Source organism: Sapajus apella, unplaced genomic scaffold (assembly GCF_009761245.1).
Source record: "Sapajus apella isolate SASKATOON/1434 unplaced genomic scaffold, GSC_monkey_1.0 scaffold19, whole genome shotgun sequence".
NCBI classification, from domain to species: Eukaryota; Metazoa; Chordata; class Mammalia; order Primates; family Cebidae; genus Sapajus; species Sapajus apella.
In genome coordinates, this window is record NW_022436959.1 from 12,313,108 (window position 1) to 12,335,936 (window position 22,829).

Here is a 22,829-nt window from a genome sequence, read left to right on the forward strand (position 1 = left end):
AGTTGCTGAACTGTCTGTATTGTTCTGCAATTCTGGAATAATAATCACTGCAAATGTATTTGGGTGAGTTTTAGAAATATTACTTTGGTAAAAACTACGTGGGATGCTTTAAGAAAATAAATATATTTATTCATGGTTGGCAGTGGGCACAGTTTAAGATGCAGGAAGGCAGAACCCTGGCCCAGATGCTTCGGTTGAGAGCACAGGGTAGCAGCTGTGCAAGGTAATAGAATGCTCTCAAGAAGCTGTTGTTGCAAATGTGAGCTGAACTGACCGATTCAACAGTTCTTTCCTGGAAGGAAAGTCTACTTCAGTAATTTGATAATATTAAAATACTAAAGGTCCAGAAGTAACAGTGTCAGAAGTAGGACAGAGGCACAACAGAAGACTTTTCTAGTGTCATCTGACATTCGTCTAAAACCTACACCCTGACCCTACTGTCGAGTCCAGCTGTGTTTCCTGCTGCATCTGTACACAAGCCCACATTACCACCTAGATAGGCTCCTCTCTGTTCCTACTCCAGATCAATCACATTCCTGGCACATCTTGGCCCAGTGGTCCCTGGTGCCCTGTGTAGTGAGCTGAATCATCAAAAGACATGTTCACTTCCTACTTAATTAAACTAAAAAGTTTCTGCACAGCAAAAGAAATAATAAACAGAGTGAACAGACAATCTGCAAAATGGGAGGAAATATTTGCCAACTCTGCATCCAACTGGGGACTGATATCCAGAATATACAAGGAACTCAAACAGCTCAACAACAGCAACAACAAACAAATAATCTCATTAAAGAACAAGCAAAGGACATATTCATGTCATAATTTTTCAAAAGAAGACATACAAGTGGCCAACAGGTATATGAAAAAATGTTCAACGTAATTAATCATCAGAAATGCAAATGAAAACCACAATGAGATACTATCTTATGTCAGTCAGAATGACTATTCATACAAAGACAAAGAACAACGTGTCAGTGAGGATGCAGAAGAAAGGGAGCTTTTGCACACAGTCAATGGGAGTGTAAATTAGTACAGCCTCATCAGAAAACAGTATGGAGATTTCTCAAAGAACTAAAAGAACTACCATATGATCAACTACTAGGGAGCTAACCAAAGGAAAAGAAATAAATATATCTAAAATGTACCTGCACTCATATGTTTATTGCAGCAGTATTCACAATATCACAGATATAAAATCAACCTGTTTCCATCAACAATTGAATGGATGAGGAAAATATGATATATACACACAATGGAATTACTCTTCAGCCATCAAAAAGAGTGAAATCATGTATTTTTCAGCAGCATGGATGGAACTGGACCAGGTCATTATCTTAAGTGAAACAGGCCAGGCACAGAAAGACAAATATCACATATTCTCACTCATAAGTCAGTGCTAAAAAATGTGTTCACCTGGACATAGAGAGTGGAAAGATCTAGATAATGGAGACTCAGAGGGCGAGTGTGAGGGAGGAAGGAGGAGGATGAGGATGAGAAATTATATAATGGATACAATATACATAGTGATGGGTACCCTAAAAGCCCTCACTTGACCACTATGCAAACTATGTATTAAGAAAATTGCACATGTACCCTATAAATATATACTTTTTTTAAAAAAAAAAAAGAAAAAGATGTGTCCATATCCCAGTCTTAGAACCTGTGAATGTTACCACATTTGGAAGAAGGACCTTTGTAGATGTAATTAATTTAAGGATTTGAGATAAGGAGGTATCTGAGATTATCCGGGTGGGCCCTAAATTCACTGACAAATGTCCTTATAAGAAACACATGGGGGAGAAAACAGACATAGAGGAAAAGGTGATGTGGTGGTGGAGGCAGAGATTGGAGTGTTGCAGCTACAAGCGAAGGCATGCCATGGAATGCTGGCAGCCACCAGAAACTGGGAGAGGCAAGGAATGAATCCTCTTGAGGTCCCTCAGAGGGAACGTGGATCTGCCAACACTTTGATTTTGGACCTCTGGCCTCCAGAACTGCTAGAGAATAAATACCTGTTTATTTAAGCCACCAAAGTTTGTGACTGTTCATCAAGGTGGCCTCAAGAATCTAAGGCACCCTGCTTCTTATTGTGTCTCATTTTTTTCTGGGTGTCCCAGCTCAGGTGGGTCTAGGCCTTGGAGACTATGCCTGTCAGAGCCCCTGTAGTGGGTTTGTGTGAATCTCCCATTTGACATTTACAAGTTTTCAACCTTGTGGTATCTCTTTTATTAACATTTGTAATGTATGTTAACTTCTTGAAAGCCAGCACTTGATTTTACATCTTTGCATTTCTGGTTCCTAATAATGAGCTTTGGACCTTTGAGTAGGGACCACCTATTAAAGAGAACTGTGAGATTCTGCGTGGGATCTCCAGACTCAGTCCGCAGATGGGTTCTACCTCTTAATAGTTTGTGATCTTGCCCAAACTGATTTGGAGCTTCAATTTTCTCATCTGTAAAATGAGGATAATAATAGTTTCATTATAGAATCACTGCAAGGCACATCATTAAAAAAATAGTAGTCATCACTTTAACTGTAATCACTACAATAGCAACCATAAAAACCCCATCTCCACCCTAGGGGGCTGCATGGTCAGAGAGGAATGACATTTATCGGCTGGGTGTTTTCATATTTAACGGTAGCCTAAGAGACCCTGCTTAAGAACAGAGCATTAGGAGGAGAGAAAAATGCATAGAAGATGCTGTTTGTGGCTTTAAGGAGCTTGATACAATTAGGGGAATATTTAACAAATATTAATGACTTCCAAATATATCTGAGGGGCCTAAAAACATGCCAAATAATTGTAGCCATAAATGCTGAGTGAGTGATCAACAGTGTGGAAATTGTCATATGTGCATTCAAGTGTTTTTATTAATGCTGTGTTAATTATAAATCTATCTGTGGTGAATACAGTTGGAAAGCGTTTTTCTCTTCTTTAGAAACTCAGGATGGGAATGACCTCAGGTGGAGCCACTGACAGAGCTGGCAGTCCATAGGTTTTTGTCTCCCCGTTGTCACTGTCAGCTGCTGGCAATGGCTGCTTTTCCTTCCCTTTCTCAGGGGTTCACCACAAAGACTGCTTGAATATTCTCCCATTATCTAAGTCACGAAGGCACCAGTGTTTTTGGTCTGTGGCTAAGTCGAGTAATAAGACTTGAAACATTCTGGGGTCTGAATCATCTGGATATTCACTTCCTGAGCCCTGGCATGAGGTGGTAGAGCTACATGCCTGTGTGAAGGGAAAGATGGGATGGTGACGGTGGTGGGTGGTGACTGCTACTCCCACATTGCCTCAGAATCCAAGTGGGTGCTTCACTGCTCAGTCTCCTTTTTTTTCTTTAATCTTCTCACTTAGATCCCTAAGTCAGGGATTGTACCCGAGATTATAGGGCTAATGCGAATGCTGCTATTGAGTATCACATGAGTTTATGGTAGAAGATTTAGAAAGGATCTCACAGCTCGCTTAACTCCCCACCAGTCTTGGAATCTTCTCTGTGGTGCCTCTGCCAGGTGGCCACCAGCCTCTAACGGAACACTCCAGAGACTTTCATAGAGCAGCTATGTCATTTTTCATGGCACTCATGAGATAGTTAGACAAACCATCCTTTAGGGGCCCTGTAGCTTCCACCGATTAGTCCTGGTTTTGCCCTCAGTCTGTCAAGTCATATCCCAATTTTTTGAGGCAGCCTGGTCTCCTGTAATGTGGCTACTCGAGTTGGGCTTGTGGTCCAGCAGCAGTGACAGCCTCATCTGTGCAGGTGCAGAATCTCAGGCCTCCCCTAGACCTACTGAACTTAAATCTGTATTTCTGAAAGATCTCCAGGTGATTGACATGCAAATTACAGTTTGAGAGGCACTGGGTGAGAGCTCATACACCACCTTTCCCCCAACTAATTTTTTTTTAAATTGCCATTGCTATCAGGCCTGCTGGTGCTAAAAACAAACAAAAACTGATAGTTGAGAAACATTTAATAAGAAACAACAACTCTAGCTGTCAGTGATTGAAATGTAAGTACAGTTTTGGTCTGGCATCAGTTAAAGCTGTCATTCTATTAATTGAAAATCTATTGACAAGTATTGCCAATGTTCACAGAACAATCATAAAAGGCAATATTGATGATCGTTAGCCTTTCTTAATAGGCTGTAGAAGATCCTGAATGCCTTTAAAATCATTAAAGACAGATTAAATTATGTGAATTAATGCTTGGTATTGCCTTGTAATTTTTTAAAAACCTGATAAACAGACTAAATAAGTAATCAGGACACCCATTCTCCAGCCATGCCTGATACAGGCAACCACAAGACTTCCTTCCTGAACACTCTTTAGCTGCACAAAGAATAAAAGTTTAAATCATTTTCTATTTCTGACATCACTGCAAGGGTAGTGACTGAGGATTCAGCATTTGAAAGGTGCCTGTGGAAACAGCTGTGCTGGAGGGAAGTGCTTTCAATTCGTGCACTCAGCAATATGGAAATTAACTTGGCCAGCACATGAGCATGAATAAATGCTTAGCTGCCTTTGCAGCCACAAAGCAGCTTTCTATATTTGGCACTTTTCAGACATTCAGTAAAACAGACTAAATTTAATGCCAGATGACAGCGCAGGACTGTCTTCGGTGAAACTCAAGCAAAAACCTTAAGAAGCCACACCCCCCAACCCTTCCTGTGTTTCTCTCTCCATCTGGTATTCATGGTGACCTTTAAACTTGACACCTTACAGGATGAGACATCAGTGCAGCCCTGTTGGGCTAAGTCAGCAGGGCCTTGATTTCCCCAAGGGCCCAAGTCTATCCTTTACGGTGTCTCAGGATATGCAGCTCAAGATGTGTGCCCTACTCCTGGGGCACCAGATATATGGAGGGCAGCAGGAGTCACTCTTAAGTCCTGGTTCCTTTAGCCAAGAGAAACCAACATTCCTCTCGTTTTCCGTCCTGAGTACCAATTCACTTGAATCCAGCACACATTATTAAAGTTCCATGTCCTGAAGGTTCTGGGGGACTCTTTTGATATCCCCCTTGCTTTGCAGACTCATTCAGTAAATATTTATTTTGGCTATTTCCCAGGCTGTAGGATTATGATAAATAAGACACAGTCCCTGTCCTCCTTGAACCCATGTTCTAGCTAGGGAGGCTGACAGTGCAAGGTGACTGTCATCCAGGGAGGAGGTTTGGGCCTAAATGAGAATTTACCAAGCTAAGAAGTAGATGGGGCAGATTTGAAATAAACGAATGATGAAGATTCGGCAGCCTGAAAACGCACAGGCTAATTTCTCTTCCTGTTTAGTGGGACTACAGGATAAGGAAAACGGTGGCTCTGAGAGGGTTGAAGGCCTTACTTGCCCCCATCCATACTGCACTGTTTCTTAGCTCCTTCCAACTATCAGCGCCTCGGCCCACCACTATTCCTCTACCCCATGGGATTTACTCCTTTTTCTTCATCAGAATTTACGTATTTAAACTACAGTCAAAATGCAGTATGCATTAAAGCCTGTACAGTTTTCAAAGTGATTTTACGTGTTCCGTGTCCTGGCCTAGTATTCTTTCTCGCAACAGTACACAAAATTTGTGTCAAGTTGATTAGTGGTTCTTACCCTGTCATCTACTTAACCAATGTCTTCTTATTATGACCAGTATTTTAATGATTGCTTTACTCTCCTATAAATTTATATATATATATAAAATTTATATATGTAAATATGATATATATTACATAATTTTTTACATATTAAAAATTATATATATAACTTTTCTTAAGAAGGTCTCTTTCACCCAGGCTGGAGTGCAGTGGTGTGATCATAGCTCTCTGTAGCCTTACACTCCAGGGGTTAAGCATTCCTCCTGCTTCAGCCTCCCCAAATCCTGGGATTACAGGCACGAGCCACTATGTCCAACTGAAATTCATTATATTTTATTTTATTTTGAGACAGAGTCTTGCTCTGTTGCCAGGCTGCAATGCAGTGGTGCAATCTCGGCTCACTGCAACCTCCACCTCCCAGGTTCAAGCGATTCTCTTGCCTCAGCCTTTGGAGTAGCTGAGACTGCAGGCACGCGCCACCATACCCAGCTAATTTTTTTGTGTGTTTTTAGTAGAGATGGGTTTCATCATGTTGGCCAGGGTGGTCTCAATCTTTTGACCTCATGATCCACCTGTCTCGGCCTCACAAAGTGCTGGATTATAGGTGAGCCAGCATGCCCAGCCCTGAAATTCATTATTAATGTAACCTCCTTGCATACATAATTTTGAAAGCGTCAACCTCATGCTTTACTGTAATATAAAGGAAAATTCAAAGAATGTGGTTAATGTTAAAACATGTATTTCCATATGTAAAAGCCCAGTCATGACTACACCAAAAGACATAATGAAGTGGTCAGATGTACCTATACATAGAAAGTGACAACTGCAAATGCAGAAGATACAGGTGTGTGGTATTAATAACTCAGATGGCATGGCAGTCAGCAGCGTTCTTCTCTAAAATATGGGAGACACTTGGTAAAGTTCCAGAAAGAACAAAATACAGTTTTCCTTCAGTTACTCAGCAGTTACATCCCAAGAGTGTATAAAAACCATGCAAAAATTCTTTGATGTATGTGTGAAACAGAGTTCTGTTCCATGCTTAAGTGATTTTGAGCACATTTCACCTATGGAAATGGCTAATGGCACTTTGGGAAGTCTTTGGGGTGTGGGACAGCTTTGTCTTGGTGCAAGACCGAGGCATTGCAGGACATGTAACACTCCTAGCTCCCAGCCACTCCATGCCAGAGGCATCCCCCTATCGTTGTCACAACCAAAAGTGGCTCCAGGATTCCACAGTGGCCCTGAGGGAGCAGTCGCAACCTCACTGAGAACTACCAGGTTGAATGCTGGCCTTGTGACTCCTGGACGGTGTTAGCAATGGGGTGTGATGGTGGATTTGGATGTCAAGTCCGAAAAAGGAGTTGGTTGCACTGCTTTTTCAAAGAGAGCCTTCACTTTCTTAAATACTTCAAATCTGGCTTCCAACCTGGTAACAGTTTCAAGTTCTGAGCCCAGGTGGAAGATAAATGAAGAAAACAATATTTTGTAGGAAAAAAAATGCAACCGTTTTGTTTTGTTTGTTTGTTTATGTGAAGGGCCAACAGATGCACTTTAATTCCCTGCCCTCCATAGTCGCTCACTGATAGGAATGCATGCTGTCTCAGAAGGAGGAGCAAACCAGTTCTAACGGGAATTTTTGAAATAGTTCTGAGATTTAATTCTTGTTTTCCTTTAAACTTATAGGTATGATCTTACCTGTTTGTTTTTTTCAGTTTTGTAAAGGATGCAATAACATCTGATTCCTCTTGGTATTTGCATTGTGCACAATTGAATATTTTGAGCAGTTGTGCCTGATTGTTTAGTATTAGTGCCCTACAGGTTGCTTTTGCCTGAGAGTCTTAAAACAAACAAATCAAAAGGGCTTGATCCACTTAGAGTACTTTCCAGAGGATTTTAAGTCTTGGATTTTTATTTAACAGTGACAACAACACCCATACCCAACTCTTTCACAAATGTGGTTGCATTGTATCTAATTTGTAAATAGTCATTTGACCCAAAGATACTGGGCACACTTCAAATGCATGCTAATTTATGACATTTCAAGAAGATAAATCTGTTTGCAGACTTATTCCAAGACTAAGTTTATTTATTTGCTAATCAAATGCATACCATCCACAGGACAGCAGGTTATGCATTGTGGGGAAATCAGAAATACACTGGACCCTTTAAGCTCTTAAAGAGCCTGCTGTCCAGCAGGGATGATGAAACCTCATGTACATATTATCATAAGAAAGTGGTGAACCTCTGGAAAAGTAAGATGGAGTACTTATGGAGTCTCTAGGGATGAAATGGTATTTTCCACTGGAGAAGGTGAAATTTGAGGTGGAATTTTTAACTTGACAACCTTAAAGATTCTTTAACATTTAGACGGGTAAAATGTGTTAAATTTTAAGGAATGGCTTTCTGAGCTAAAATAATTTAAGTAAGGGTTTTTTTGTGTGCGTGTTTTTAAGTAATAGGAAATCTGACTTCCCACCACTTAGTAGTATGCATTTATTGTCTGAGTGTAATTAAGTGGCCTGGAATAATTGTTAATCGTTCCTATGAAGAAATCTCATTCAACATTGCTACTTCCCCGCCCCCCCAAAAAAAAAAATCCTCTAATTTAAAAGCTGGAATTTTTTTTCTTTGCTTTTTTTTCCCTAAGCTTTGCTTTTTCCCATTAAAGAAGTCTCTTTCACAACTCCAGATTTTGGGATACCACTGTGATATTTTAAAACTCTGGTATATACCTTTAGCTGGATTCACAGTAAAGTGCCATCAGATAGAAGGCAGGCTCATCATGATCATTATGTAAAGAGCTCAGTTGCTAACACAGGAAAGGGTTCACATTACCAGGTAGGTCCCATGTATTGAACTTGAGGACAACACAGAAACTGAGCCAGAGCCAAATCAGGACCCCATGTGATTTCTGTGCCCTCCCTATTAGACCACTTGTGTCCGGGGACTTGAATCTAACTGCCTCCTGCTCCCTGGTGCTGGTGCACACTCACTGTCCATCTTCCATGTCACTGGCTTTTGCCTGTACCACCTGCCTGTGGCCTGGAGATTTGACTCAGGGAAAGTTAGTCCAGGTGAAATCTTGGCCAAAGTGTCATGCTTGTTAAAACTTAATCATTCTATGTTGGAAATGTTTTCTGTCTGATCTGGCTGGCAGTTACTGAGTATATGGATAAATATATAAATTTATTGAGGCATACTCAATATGTGTGCATTTCATGTACATTATATCCCAATAAAAATATAAAAAATAATAACAGTAAAAATAAACTCCCAGTCACTGACGTATTGGCACTTTTGGTTTATCTTGGGGTGATTTAGCAATGATTTGTGCATTTTTAAATATTTAAAAGTAACTTTTCAGAACTTTTAGTGTTTTTGTTTTTTATTTCTTTTAAAATTCTTTTTCAATTAGTTGAAATAACCTAAATAACCAATAGTGGAAGAAGCAACAACTATTTGTAATAATTGGCCAAAGAAAGAAAAGTTTTTGAAACAAAAAAAGATGAAAAAACAAATTTCTGGGAAAGGTAGTGAAAATTCTTGTTGCAAATACATACTTTTGATGCTTCCAGATTTCCAATACGTTTAAATACCTAGAATTTATGGATGTTGATTTTTAACAAAATCATTATTTCTACCAAGTTGTCATATTTACTAATTTGCATTGTCTCATACTTTTCAGCCAATTCATAGACCAACTTCCTTCCCTCAACAACATACCAACACACACACACACACACACACACACACACACACACACACACAGACACACACACACACAGACACACGCGCACACGCGCGCGCACACACACACACACACAGCTTCCATCCTGATGTCTGTAGCTTTTGGTTAAAATTCAAACTGAAGTCTAGTGGTGAACAAACAGTAATTGCATGGTAATGTCAAAGTGAACAAAAATAGAACTTACAGGAAAATCTTTACATTTAGCTCTGCCTATTAAGTTTCAAACACAAAAAGAAACATTCCCTTCTAAGAAAGAACTTTAGAAAAACTGAAATTTGATGCCGCTAAATTATAAAATTAAATTTATGAAGCCCAGGGACTGTATGGAAATTAAATTTGGATTTCTTCTCCCCAACAAACCCAGCCAGCCTCCCCATCTTGAGCAAATTTACTGATAGGATGCAGTGCTTTGTAACATTATTATTTTTCAAAAAGATAGACATTTAACATGAACTTTTTTATTGGAACAGGACAGCTGGGAAGTGGTGGAAGGACTGAGGGGGGAGATGAATTACACCCAGGAGCCACCAGTTCAGAAAGGATTTTTGCTGAAAAAGAGGAAATGGCCCTTAAAAGGCTGGCACAAGGTAAGGTTGGTCTTGGCCTCCCCGTTATTTGCTCTCACACTGGCCTCCTACTCACCTGGTTCTTAGGCACTGATATTTAATTTGTAGTTGGAATTTGAGACCAAGGAAAGGACACCTAAATGGAATGTCTTAATTAATAATCTTTCTTCCCCACAGAGATTCTTCTATCTTGACAAAGGAATCTTGAAATATGCCAAGAGCCAAGCTGATGTAAGTCTGTTCGTGGGCCCAGTGTGGTACTGGAGAATTCTAAAGGGGTAACTGTCAGCTCAGAGATGAGTGTGTATATAGTTGCGGATAGCTCTTCTTGAAACTGGAAACTGTGAGAGGAATCACTTCTCTCTTAGCTCTGGCTTCCAGGCAGGCTCCGTTCCTCTACCAGGTAAAGGTGCAGGGGCTCCCCCAACACTCTCTGGGCATCCAAAGGTCTATTCTGGTCTTAGGGTTGTGCTAAGGAGTTCTCTGGATGGGAGAATACATCCTTGCAGCTAGATAACAGGAACAAAACGTAGGACAAGTGTCGTTCCCGCTCATACTGTGACTGAGGGGTACAGGGGAGAAGGTGCTGGGTGAAGAAGTTCCTTTTCAGATTAATCCCAGGCAGTTGGTGTGTGAGGGCTCTGAATGACCATTTGTCATGCCTCTTGTAGGAGTCCTTCTCTCCTCCCTTCCTCCTCTCCTGTCCTCTCTTAGTCTCCTTTTCTCACTTTTTTTTTTTTTTATTAATAACATTACTTCTAAATGAATTTAGACACCAGAAACTAATGCAGTGGGAGGCAGTGCAGTTGACAGGTAAATTCACTACTATGGAAGTCAGCCCATAGTGTTTACTTTTTTGCTTCCTCACCTCCTGGTTGTGGAAACTGCTTGTTATTTAACCCCTCTGTACCCCAGTTTCTGCATCTGTAAAATGGGGAGAATACTTGCTATCTCAGAGATTGTAGAAGACAGTGCATGCCCAGCACAACTCAGCACTGGCTCACGCTAAGTGCTTGATGATTCTCAGTGTTTGTGTTTACTATTAGTGGATGTGGAGGGGTGTGTCAGGGGTGTGACTGCTGCTTTTAACACCATGGTTCTCAAGTGGCCTTCTTGGTGCCTCTCAGATAGAAAGAGAGAAGCTGCATGGCTGCATTGACGTCGGGCTGTCAGTAATGTCTGTAAAGAAGTCATCAAAATGCATAGACCTTGACACCGAGGAGCACATCTACCATCTGAAGGTGAGGTTGCTTCCTGCTGTGTAGAGTTCACTTACGCTGAGGAAGGATTGTCAGTCATTATACTATTGGTGATGCCTTTTGGGCATTCAGCCAACATGTAGATGACCTTCATTACCAAAGTGTTTCTCATGGACAGCTCTGCTATTTGAATAAGATGTCATTGTGCAGGACTGTCTGTCAGATTGCTTGAAGGTTTAGCATCCTGGTCGCCTCATCCCCTAGATACCACCCTGCCCACAGTGATTGTGACAGCAGTCAACAGTGAAAAACTTCGTTTCCAAACCACCTCCACCCAGACAGTGACAGATTTAGTGAAGAACCATTTACCATAGGTTAAAATGTGTTCCTGAAATGTATGTAACATTTAGGCCATGGAGCCCTGTTTTACAACTTTGGCGAATTTTATAGGAATTCAACTAAAATTCTCATATTGTAGTGAAATGTCAGGAATTTTTCCCCTAAAGTGTGGGTTCCCAAATAGAACTTCAAAGTTGTTTACCCTCTTGTGCTGTCTCTCCTGCAGGTGGTAGGGATAGTCAAAGCGTGAAGTGTGAGATCTAGATCTGGTTCAGATTTTGATGTGGCTACTCACTAGCCATTGAACTTTGACAAATTACTTAATCTCTGAAAGTCTCAGTTTTTCCACCTAAAACAAAGTGAAAATTATTGTAACACTCCTGTTTTGGGGTTGAATGTAGGAAACTTGGCATAGTGCCTGGCCCAGTGTAAACTCAGGAAGTTTAGCTATTATATGTGCATGTTGGATGGTACCCGAGTGTTAGAAATTAATTGAGAAAATGCTAAGACTCTTTTCTTACTTGGGTAGATTACTTGAGATATTGGGAATGGGGCATGAGGATTAGGAAAACCAAAGCATGAGATCATGAGCTCCTTGTCTTCATGTGTCCCTGTCTTCTCCATGGCATGTATGTGGTGATTGAGCATTGTGGACCTAACATACCTGTGGTTGGTTGAATGGGCAAGGCAGTCAAATCTTCACTATTTCCTAGCCTAACTGTATCTCTGGCTGTAGGTGATGGTGTAAAACAGGGTTTCTCAGCCTTAGCACCATTAACATTGTGAGCTGGATAATGCTTTGTTATGGGAGGCTGACTTTGTATAGCAGGATGTTGAGCAGTATCCCTGTCCCTGCCCTCTCTCTAGATGCCAGTAGCATCCTTCTCCAATTATGACATCCAAAATGTTTCCAGATATTGCCAGGTGTTCCCTAGAGGTTAAAGTTACCCCTGGTTGCAAATGACTGGTATGAAGAATGGGAGAGAAAAAACAAATTTAAGAAAGAATATTATGCTTATTCTGTTTCAGTGATCGATCTCCACTAGAAGAGTTTAGGTTATTTCTTCAGGTACTTCCAACGAATCTTAGTTCTGTATTTTGATGTGGTCAGGAATTAATAGGTTCTTATTTATCCACTATTGTGGTTAACAAAATAAAAGTAATTATTCATAATTTTTAAAGGATTAGAATACCTTAAAATAGATTGAATGCTAATATTGTGATAAACACAGTGATTTAAGTTCTGTGATTTAAGTTCTGCTTAGTTTCTTGTTCATTCTTTTGAACATCAGCTATGACTATTAGTGTAGGTAAGTGTAGTTATCTGCGGGTTCTAGTTAATAGCCTCAGAGTCTGGCAGTTTTTAATTGTGGGCCGTTTGGTCCCATTTATTTTATAGATGAGGGATCCTGGGTAGCAGAAGATTAAGCGGCTGTTCACCCATGGCCCTAGATCTACTTGAGGGACTGGAACAGGATCCTGGGCTGTTATTTAATAAAGTACTCTTATTCTTCCACATTGTTTAACTGATGAAAAAGTGAGTCCAGATGAGTGCTTGGGCACTGACTTATAAGGGCCTCTGAGAATAGATCAGTGGAAAGGATAACACAAGATTCCTGTAAAATTCCTCTTAACCACATCTGGGAAATGAAATACATTTGAAGAACATAAATTAGGGGAGACAAATAGATGTGAGTCTGTTTGTATTGCTTCTTCCTGTAAATGACACATTAAAAAGCCCCTGCAGCTGCTTTCAGCTTCTAATAATCAGCACCAGAGTCAACCTAACCGTTCCTCCATGAGTGATATTGCTGGCATTTATGTGCATATCCTGGCTCTCATCTCTGATATTAGTAAAGATTTTCACAGATTGACCTGAATTTTTCATCTTAGAAATTATCCTACCATGCATCCTGTTGGATTATCTTAAATTACAGCTTCATAAGTCTCGGTATCCTAATATATGGATATCTATCATTTTTTACTTTGAAAATATCAATATACTGTCATACCCACACATAAAAATTAACTTCTAAGAAATGTCTATGGTATATAGATGCTTGTTATATTTTTTATAGATATAAACATTTCAAATATCTTTAAATAAAAACTATGTGTTGCAAACAGTATTCTTCATGGAAATTAGAAATTGATAATTGCTGATATATGGAGAGAATGGCTAAGTGTGAGTGTGATTGTAATAAAAGTTGGAAAAATAATAATAATGCTGTATAGTGCTTTATTTCTGAGAGTGGGAGAAATGTTTTTTGAAATAACCTTCACATTTATTAACATATTGTATTAGTTTGTTTTCACACTGCTGATAAAGACATATCCAAGACTGGGGAATTTACAAAAGAAAGAGGTTTAATGGACTTACAGTTCCACATGGCTGGGGAGGTCTCACAATCATGGCAGAGGGCAAGGAAGAGCAAGTCACATCTTCCGTGGATGGCAGCAGGTGAAGAGAAAGAGCTTGTGCAGGGAAACTCCACCTTATCATACCAGCAGAGGTAACTGGATCAGGTCTTTCCCATGGTGTTCTCATCTCACAACCATGAGAACACCATGGGAAAGACCTGCCCCCATGATTTACTTATCTCTCACTGACCAGGTCCCTCCCAGAACACGTAGAATTCAAGATGAGATTTGGGTGGAGACATGGGGCACAGCCAAACCACATCACATATACTCCTCAGCAGTGTGTTCTTTGTTGGAGAGATGAACAAAGTTAAATATTTTGGGGAGAATTTACTAATTCATTCCAGTTCAGAAAAGATTGATCTGAAAAGTCTGAATTATAAAAGAGTTTAAAAAGAAACATGGTGCTAGTATTTTCAGTAGACATGGAGAAGCTGGGATTAGAGAACTTGGAAATGCTTTAAGGGGCAGATAAATATAACTTTCAGTTTATTTGTTGCTTAATATAATTGGTACTGTTCTGTTTTCCTAAAAATGGCATAACAGTTGGACTCACTCATAGAAAGCCAAAATACATGCTTACCCTGCATTTTTACCCTGCCCTTCCTTCTCAAACTTATTCCCATAGACCACTTCAATATAAACAGTCAATAAGAGGCTATTTCTCCATTCCTTTTCTTTCTTATTTAGTTTTTTGAGACAAGTCTCTCTGCCACCCCGGCTGGAGTGCAGTGGCTCAACCTTGGTTCACTGCAGCCTCAACCTCCCAGGCCCAAGTGATCCTCCCATCTCAGCCTCTTGAGTAGCTCAGATCACTGGCATGCACTACCACATCTGGCTAATTTTTTTTTCAATTTTATGTAGAGATAGAGTTTCACCATGTTGTCCAGGCTGGTTTTGAACTTCTAGGTTCAAGTGATCCTCCCTCCTTAGCTTTCCAAAGTTCTGGGATTACAGGCATCAGCCACTCCGCCTGGCTATCGAAATTATGTGCCAACTGAAAAAGAGGATTTGGGGAGTGGCATCAATTTGATCAGTAATTGTTCCTTCCAGTGAATGATTATCTTCTTTTCTTTTTTCAATTGAATACATTATAGGTCAAGTCAGAAGAAGTCTTTGATGAGTGGGTATCGAAACTTCGCCACCACAGAATGTATCGTCAGAATGAAATTGCCATGTTTCCACATGAAGTTAACCACTTTTTCTCAGGGTCCACCATCACAGACTCTGCATCTGCGGTGTTTGACTCCATTTCAAGTAGGAAGGTAATGAATGTTTTGTCAATAATGAATCTTAGAACGCGGTGGCTTTGTTTAATGGAGTACCGTCTTGGGAGCTGAGTCTGAGGAAGGAAAGGTTTTCAGGGACAAGCAAGGTAGCCTTGGGCTGTGTTTAATTAGTCTCTTTGCCAATTGAGGAGTCAGAACCAAGACCAGACGAGTATCTATTAGTTGAGGGGGACAGTGACTGACATGGAGGAATTTAGCATCCCTGAATGAACTACCTTTCTCCTGACTGGTTTGAGTTTGGTTTCCCTTTCTAGGTTTAAACCACAGTAAGGATGCATATAGCCATGCAGGATTGCAAAATATTTCCAAACATTTATATTATTATATTTTGTTAATATTTGATAAAAGAAGAAAATCAGGTCCACCATTCAAGGCATGCCATATCATAGCATGATATGGCCAAGCTGGGGTGATAGCCAGAGATCTTAGTGCTTTGCTAGAAGCTTCTTTCTCATTATAGGCAGGTGGTGTCCATTGGTGACTAGCCCACTCTGCTATCCTTTACCCTAACGTGTCCCCGCTGGGCTCTGTTTCTGTTTACAATGTGCTTTTGTCATCTGTGGAACAGCGTAGCAGTATATCAAAGCAGAATTTATTTCAAGCTGGAAGCAATTTATCGTTTTCTTGTGGCGGTGAGACACGAGTTCCATTATGGCTGCAGTCTTCAGAAGACATGGAAAAATGCTCCAAAGGTAGAGTGACTTGAAACCTCTGCTTTCTGTCGTGGCCATTAGATGATACTGGTTTGATGTTTACACTTCAGGTGCATTTCTGTCCTTCCCCTTCACTTGTCCACATTCCCTTCTATATTTTGCTTGTAAAGATTGTGCCCATCATCAACAAAAGACACTCTCCTTGCAGATCTTTATGTCTTCACCTGGCTGTACATGCAGGCACGTTTCTTCTGTTCCTGAGTATTGATGCCTGATTCCAACATGGGCCTATAAGTCAGTCTCCAAGGGCAGAGTCTGACACACATCCAAGACTGAGAATCATTTTGCTAGAGGCAAGGGGGTGATCAGATGGAGATTTTCACAATGTAGGTGTTCTCTACCCTGACTGCACCTCAGCATCACCCAGAGAGCTTTTAAAATGCAGGAATATCCATTCCCAATCCTCTGTCTCAAATAATCCCTTTAAATTGGTCTGAAGTAGGGCCCTGGTATCACTAATTTTCCAAAGTTCCCCAAGTGATTTTGATAAGGCGCTTGCAATAAGGAAGGTCAGCATTCTCAACTTTAATTAGCTAAGACTGACTTAGGGAACTAAAAACGAAAAAGATCCGTAGCGGGATTGGGAGCGTTCTGATTGAATAGTCTGGGGGTATTATTTAGGCATATATGATTTAAAAGATTTCTCCAATTGATTTAAACGTGTAGCCATGATCGAGAACCACTATTAGAGAAAGATACCGGGTGGCAGCCTTGAAAATTGCATTATCTCTTGTTGAATACAGGTAGTATCACCCTTGGGACCAGGTAGGCTTTGCCCTTCCAATAAATACGACTCATGAGCTTTACCGAGTGACATCTTGTCAAAGCAGTCCCTGAATCCTTGTCTCTGGAGCAGCAGCATCGGCCCAGCCTGAGAACTTAATCAGAAATACACATTTTCAGGCTCACCCCAGATGCACGGAATCAAAAACTAGGGGTGGAGCCCAATGAGCTGTGGTTTAAGAAGGTGTCCAGGTGATTCTGATGATATCAAAGTGTGAGAGCCTCTAGCCTAAGGCATTTGGGCCTCCCTTCTTCCACAGAAACACCCTTCATCATCCAGTGAACAGTAAATTATGGACTATCTTTTGAGTTAGCAACTGGAATCTGGTCAGAGAGTCCCCTTATGTCCTGTCAGCTCCATCTGCAGAGGCTCGTTATGGTCCTCAGGCAGGTCCATGATTGACAAAGTTTTCCTTAGAGACCAGTACCACTTTCATTTTAGTTTTATTAATTTAATGTGCGTTGGGTCTTGACAAGTGGATAGTGGCAGCGTATTACTACAGAATTAGACATACTGGTGATGATGATGATGATGATGATGGCTAATTTATTTAGTTCTTTTAGTGCCAGACATTCTTCTAAGAACTGTGCAATATCAACTCATTTAATTCTCACAACTCTCTTGTGATCTAGATGTATAATTATCCCCATCTTTCTGATGAGGAAGCTGAGGCATGGAGTTTCGTAATTTTCTCAATAGTCAAAGTTCATTAAGTGGATTCAAACTGAGGCAGCCTGGTTCTCAAGATTTATGGCCTTAACCACTAGAGTCTGTAGCCTTTCCTGTAAAAGAAGAAGTAAAATTTCCAACCATTACAGATGAAAAAAAATCAAATATAGCTAAATAAGGAAAAGTGGCTGGCATGGTGACAGCACAGTGATCCCTCTTGCTAGTGGAGCATTGTGAGCACTGTCCTCTTTTCCCCCACAGACCTGGCGCACTGTCACGCCTACCTGGTAGAAATGAGCCAGCTGCTGCAAAGCATGGATGTCCTGCATCGGACATACTCAGCACCAGCTATCAACGCCATCCAGGTGAGCCTGACTCCTCTTCTGTTGACATTCTGGCCCTCTTCTGCTTTCCTTTCTCCTCCCAGCCTTTCACTAACAGTGGGATGCTGTGATCAGTTGCTTCAGCCAAAATTAAGGGGATGGAGGTGGTCACCTTGCTATGCATTTATCCCTGTTGGTTTGGTGGACTTTACTGTCTGTGCTTTCTTTCCTGTTCTGAAACAAAGGGTGGAGCTTTTGAAAGTCCCAAAAAGGAAAAAAGATCGCACAGGAGGTGGCGGTCCAGAGCTATTGGCAAAGATGCTAAAGGAACGCTGCAGGTAACCATTGCTTCCCCCAACAGACTGGTTTCTTCACTGGCCCTGCTCTGCATGTCATGTGCCGGGAGCTACCTTGACTTAGCTAGAATAGACGAGTGAATATTCTATAGTTGTTCTTTCCAGTGCCCTCTGTAGAGAGATGAATTGAATCACTTAGATTATCTGGATGCTAGGATAAGCACATAGTGGATCATGGGCAAGGGAGAGAATATTTTCTAAGGGAGAAAGGATGTGAGGTTGCAGGACTGCTGCCATTTCTAGGACTTTTGGTTTCCCCTTTTTTGCTGTTGAGCCTGCCTGTGCTCTTCCTGCTTGTGTTTGTGCCTTGTTTTGCGGCCGCAGTTGTCGTGTGCTCTGACCTACATCTTCCGCTGGTGCTCCGTGGATTCTCATTCCTCTAAGCCCACAGGCCTGATTCTCTGGGCACAGGACATTGTGCAGATTCTCCTTGGCCTCTTATCTCCAAAGTCCCAATCCCTCATCCAAGATTCACTGTGCTAGGAGCTTTCCCAATGCACAGCTAAGCCACAGGCCAAGATTTGCAACTTAACTGATGCATATTAAATTGTAACATTTTTAGAATCAGCATAAATTTCACGCAAGCTTTTGGTTAGGTCACCTGATACGCTCTTGTACACTCTGGTTCAAAGTACTTTATGGACTGAAGGTAAGCACTTTGAAAGCAAAGAATGTTCCATGTGCAAATGAAGTTTGTTTGTTTTTTAGAAGCCCTAGGTGCAAAGAAAAACATTTTAAACGTATCTGTTACTAGCTGCCTGGCTACATGGATGATTATTGCCAGGAAGAAGGAATTGAGTATAAATGAGAAAGTCTGGCAGTTTTAGCTGTCATTTTCAACCTATAGCTTTAATGCTTCTATCATTTCTAAAAGAATATATGATTTGTCACCCATTTTTAGCTCACAAGAAGCAAATTGCTGTGGAAAGTGTTGTCTGAAGTTCTCATTTTTAAAAATAAGTTATCAAGCAGTAGAAAGACCTACCTATAAGGTGTTTTCTATTACTATGTTTCAGTCTTAGAATCAAGTAAATATTCTAAACAATCTGCATCTGAAAAGAAATATCTCCCTTTGGTGTTACTTCAGGTCCCCAAACCTTTTTCTGGCCCAGTAAGACTACACTCCTCCAATCCTAATTTGTCAACACTAGATTTTGGAGAAGAGAAAAATTATTCTGATGGCTCTGAAACCTCATCAGAGTTTTCTAAAATGCAAGAAGATCTGTGTCATATTGCCCATAAAGGTAAATGAGTTTTCTTTCTTCCTAATGTGTTTGATAAAAATGTTAAATGCATGTCTGAATGTGGGATGTCCTTAGAGAGAGTATCTTAGTTGGTTCATTTTCTGCTCTGTTAAGATTTAGGTAAATCTGATTTTTATTTTATTTCCCTGGTAATGGAGAATGTATTGGCAAGAACTTTCTTTTTAACCTTGTGGGGGAGACAAAGAGAGAGTACTTTAAAGGCTGAGCAATTCATGTGATGCTGATGGGAGTGTAAATTGGTAATCTTCTGGATGGCAATCTGATATTATGTTCCCACTATTTTTTTAAATCTGCCCATCCAGCAATTCCACTTTGAAGAATTCATTGTAGGAATTAACTTAAAATATATCCAAACAGAGGTATCCATTTTTGCATTGTTTGTCACATCAAAAGTTAGAAACAGGTATTCAACATCATTAGCCATTAAGAAAATGGAAATTAAAGCCATGATGAGATGTTACTACACACCTATTAGAAGAGCTAAAGTTAAAAGAAAATATAGTATCAAATGCTGGTGAGAATGTATAGACATGTAATCTATCATACATTGTTTGTGGCTATGATGTAGCCACTCTGGAAAAGGTTTGGCCTTACTATGCAACCCAACACTCATTTCTGAGCCTTTGTTCCTGATAAATGAAAAATTATGTCCACAAATCTATACATGTGTTCAGAGTAAGTTTAGCCAAAGACTGGAAACAAACTCAAATGGTTTTCAACAGATGAATGGTTAAACAAACTTCAGTACATCCACACAATGGAATACTACTCAGCAATACCAAGGAACAAACTATTGATATACATAGCAACTTGGATGGATCTCAAGGACATGATGCTGAGAGAAAATAGCCAATCTCAAAACATTACATTGTATTGGTGTATAAGTCCATTTTCATGCTGCTGATAAAGACATACCCAAGACTGGGTAATTTATAAAGAAAATGAGGTTTAATGGACTCACAGTTCCAAGTGGCTGCAGAGGCTTCACAATCCTGGTGGAAGACAAAAGTCACGTCTTATATGGTGGCAGGCAAGAGAGAATTAAAGCTAAGTGAAAAGGGAAGCCCCTTATAAAACTATCAGATCTTGTGAGACCTATTCACTACCACAAGAATAGTATGGGAGAAAACACCCTCCATGATTCAATTATCTTTCACTGAGTCCCTCCCATACACATGGGAATTATAGGAGCTACAATTCAAGATAAGATTTGAGTGGTGACACAGCCAAACCATATCAGTAGGGTTCCACTTACATAAACGTTTTGAAATGATATAATTATGGAGATGGAAGAAGGAAAGAGGAGTGTGATTATAAACGGGTAGCACAAGGGATCTTGTAGTGATGCAAAAAGTTCTGTATCCTGATTGTGATGCTGGTTACAGGAATGTGGACATGTGATAAAATTGCATTTACTCATACCCACACATATATAAACAGAAAAGTGCATGGAAATCTGGTAAAATCTGAATAAAATCTGTAGATTATACTGATGTCAATTCCTACATTTTTATATTGTACCATAGATATGTAAGATGTAACTACTGGGAGAAACTGGGTATAGGGTATGTGGGACTTTACTTGTTTTGCAACTTCCTGTAAGTTGATAATGATTTTAAAATAAAAAGTTAAAAAATTAGAAGTAATCTAAATGCCAAACAATAGGGGATTGAAATTTTTCTAAAATCTAACATAATCATAATAGAATACTACTAATAATAATGATAGCTACTTAACATCGAGCACATAACTGTCATGTCAGGCATTTGCTAAGTACCTTACATGCATTATTTTATTTAATTCTAGCTGCAGCCCATGAAGTGTAGGTATCATTGTGATCTCCATTGCTTAAATAAGAAACTTGAGACTTAGAGAAAATAACAGCTTCCTGAGGGTCGAATGGTTACAAAGCAGCCAACATGAGACTTGAATTCTCACCTGTTTGACCCCAGAGTCCGTATTCCTTACCTGGTGTTTCGTTGCTCTTACAGATGGAGTGCCAGAGTTATTTTTTATAGACATAGAAAGATGTCCACAGCATATCATTGAGTAAAAATGTAAGGTTGCAAAACAATATATAGATATGATACTATTTCTGGCATATATAGGTATACTAAAAAGTCTGGAAGGATATATACCAACATTTTAGTGGTGGATGCTAGAGTTATAAGTGCTTATTTATCTTTCTGCTTAACTTTTCTTCAATTTTCATATATTATTCCTAAAAGAGAAAACGGATTTGAAATTTTTCACTGGAGGGCAGTGCATAATGTGGTAAGAGAGAAAATATTCCCTCTATTGCCTTCCTTTCCTACTTCATATTTTTCTTTCATATATTACTGATTCCTTCAGCTCTCTCTTCCCTTACCCTCTAAATTTAAAACATGTTGGATATGAGGTGGGTTATAGGGAAACCATTTCGTCCTTTATACAGATTGCTACCTCGAACACTTGTCCTAATTACCATTAGAATGTTGTCACTGTTTTTGCTATGCTATTGTATGGTCCATCTGTAAAATGGCAAGAGTTACCTGGCCCACCCTTAAAGCCTCTTCAAATTCCCTCTTGGGCATTCCCTAATATTAAAAGAACCAGTTGCAATTAGGGCATTTTAAGTTTTGTGGAAGGAAATTCCAATAAAACGTTGTTACTTTTTAATAATATGAACTTTTTTAAAATAAGAAGATAATGCTTCCCTACACAGAGGAAATGTCCTGAGTTTCACCTACATTGAAGAAGCTGCTTTCTCAGCCGGACAGAGGTTGCCATATTGAGTGGATTCATTGATGCAATCTTCCTGCAGAGGCCTCCACCTTGTCAAAAGTCTGTAATGGGCCCCAGCCAGCAGTTTTGTCTTTTCCACTTTGTGAAAACTCACTGGCTGCAGAGCCGCCACATACCTAGACTGGGCCAAGGTTTGTCCTGGAGAAAGGTCCAATGCACTTATTCGGCAGTTACCTGAGCCCTGTGGGCGTACAGACAACAAATTCCACAGGCAGCCTAACAAGCTGTTTCATTCCTGTGGTTTTACAGTATACTTGCAGAGATGGAAAGATCTTCCTTTTTCCTGGTTCAGGGAGTCTCTTACACAGATTGTAATTTGGGGGCCTCAGGGAATAAAGACAGCTCCCTCAGGTTTGTGCTGAGTCCTGTGACCTTGCATGCCTTCTCACTTCCATACATTCAAAGTCAAAGCATCTTGACTTTTCTTCCTGTGTAAACCGCGTTTTGTTACTGACAGTGACTATTGTGCTTTCTCGACTGCATCACTATTCTGCTGACTACAATTTCAAAGCAGCTGAACTAAAGGCAGGAATTCCAGTGATGTTGCATAGCCTGTGTGACCTGAAACTTGTTAAATGCATTTGAATTCTCCTGGTTTTATAGATCATATGGTGGGCAACCAATATATACCCATCCTAGTATTAAAAGTCCTTATTCTATATTACAGACTGTGAATTTGATTTTTGTGGCATATTGTTGAGCCAGTTCTTGTTGGCCTATATTTCTGGCTTTGTGTGTATGTTTCTCACACATAAACAGAGAATGAAATGTACTGAAACCAAAAAGTCTTAAGTAATTT

The 22,829-nt window shown here is 40.1% G+C and overlaps 1 protein-coding gene across 5 annotated transcripts in view; it reads left to right on the forward strand.

Annotated features, from left to right (window-relative positions):
• OSBPL3 (oxysterol binding protein like 3) overlaps positions 1 to 22,829 on the forward strand; it is a 191,738-nt gene that overhangs the window by 104,309 nt on the left and 64,600 nt on the right. For 3 of the 5 annotated variants that reach the window (XM_032286967.1, XM_032286968.1, XM_032286970.1), the window contains 8 exons: positions 9,793 to 9,909; positions 10,066 to 10,119; positions 11,016 to 11,129; positions 14,945 to 15,112; positions 15,705 to 15,828; positions 17,564 to 17,667; positions 17,871 to 17,963; positions 19,069 to 19,225. In XM_032286967.1, the coding sequence (XP_032142858.1) occupies positions 9,793 to 9,909; positions 10,066 to 10,119; positions 11,016 to 11,129; positions 14,945 to 15,112; positions 15,705 to 15,828; positions 17,564 to 17,667; positions 17,871 to 17,963; positions 19,069 to 19,225 (931 nt within the window). The remainder of the gene's footprint in view (positions 1 to 9,792; positions 9,910 to 10,065; positions 10,120 to 11,015; positions 11,130 to 14,944; positions 15,113 to 15,704; positions 15,829 to 17,563; positions 17,668 to 17,870; positions 17,964 to 19,068; positions 19,226 to 22,829) is intronic. The other 2 variants (XM_032286969.1, XM_032286971.1) reach the window with 1 other exon arrangement.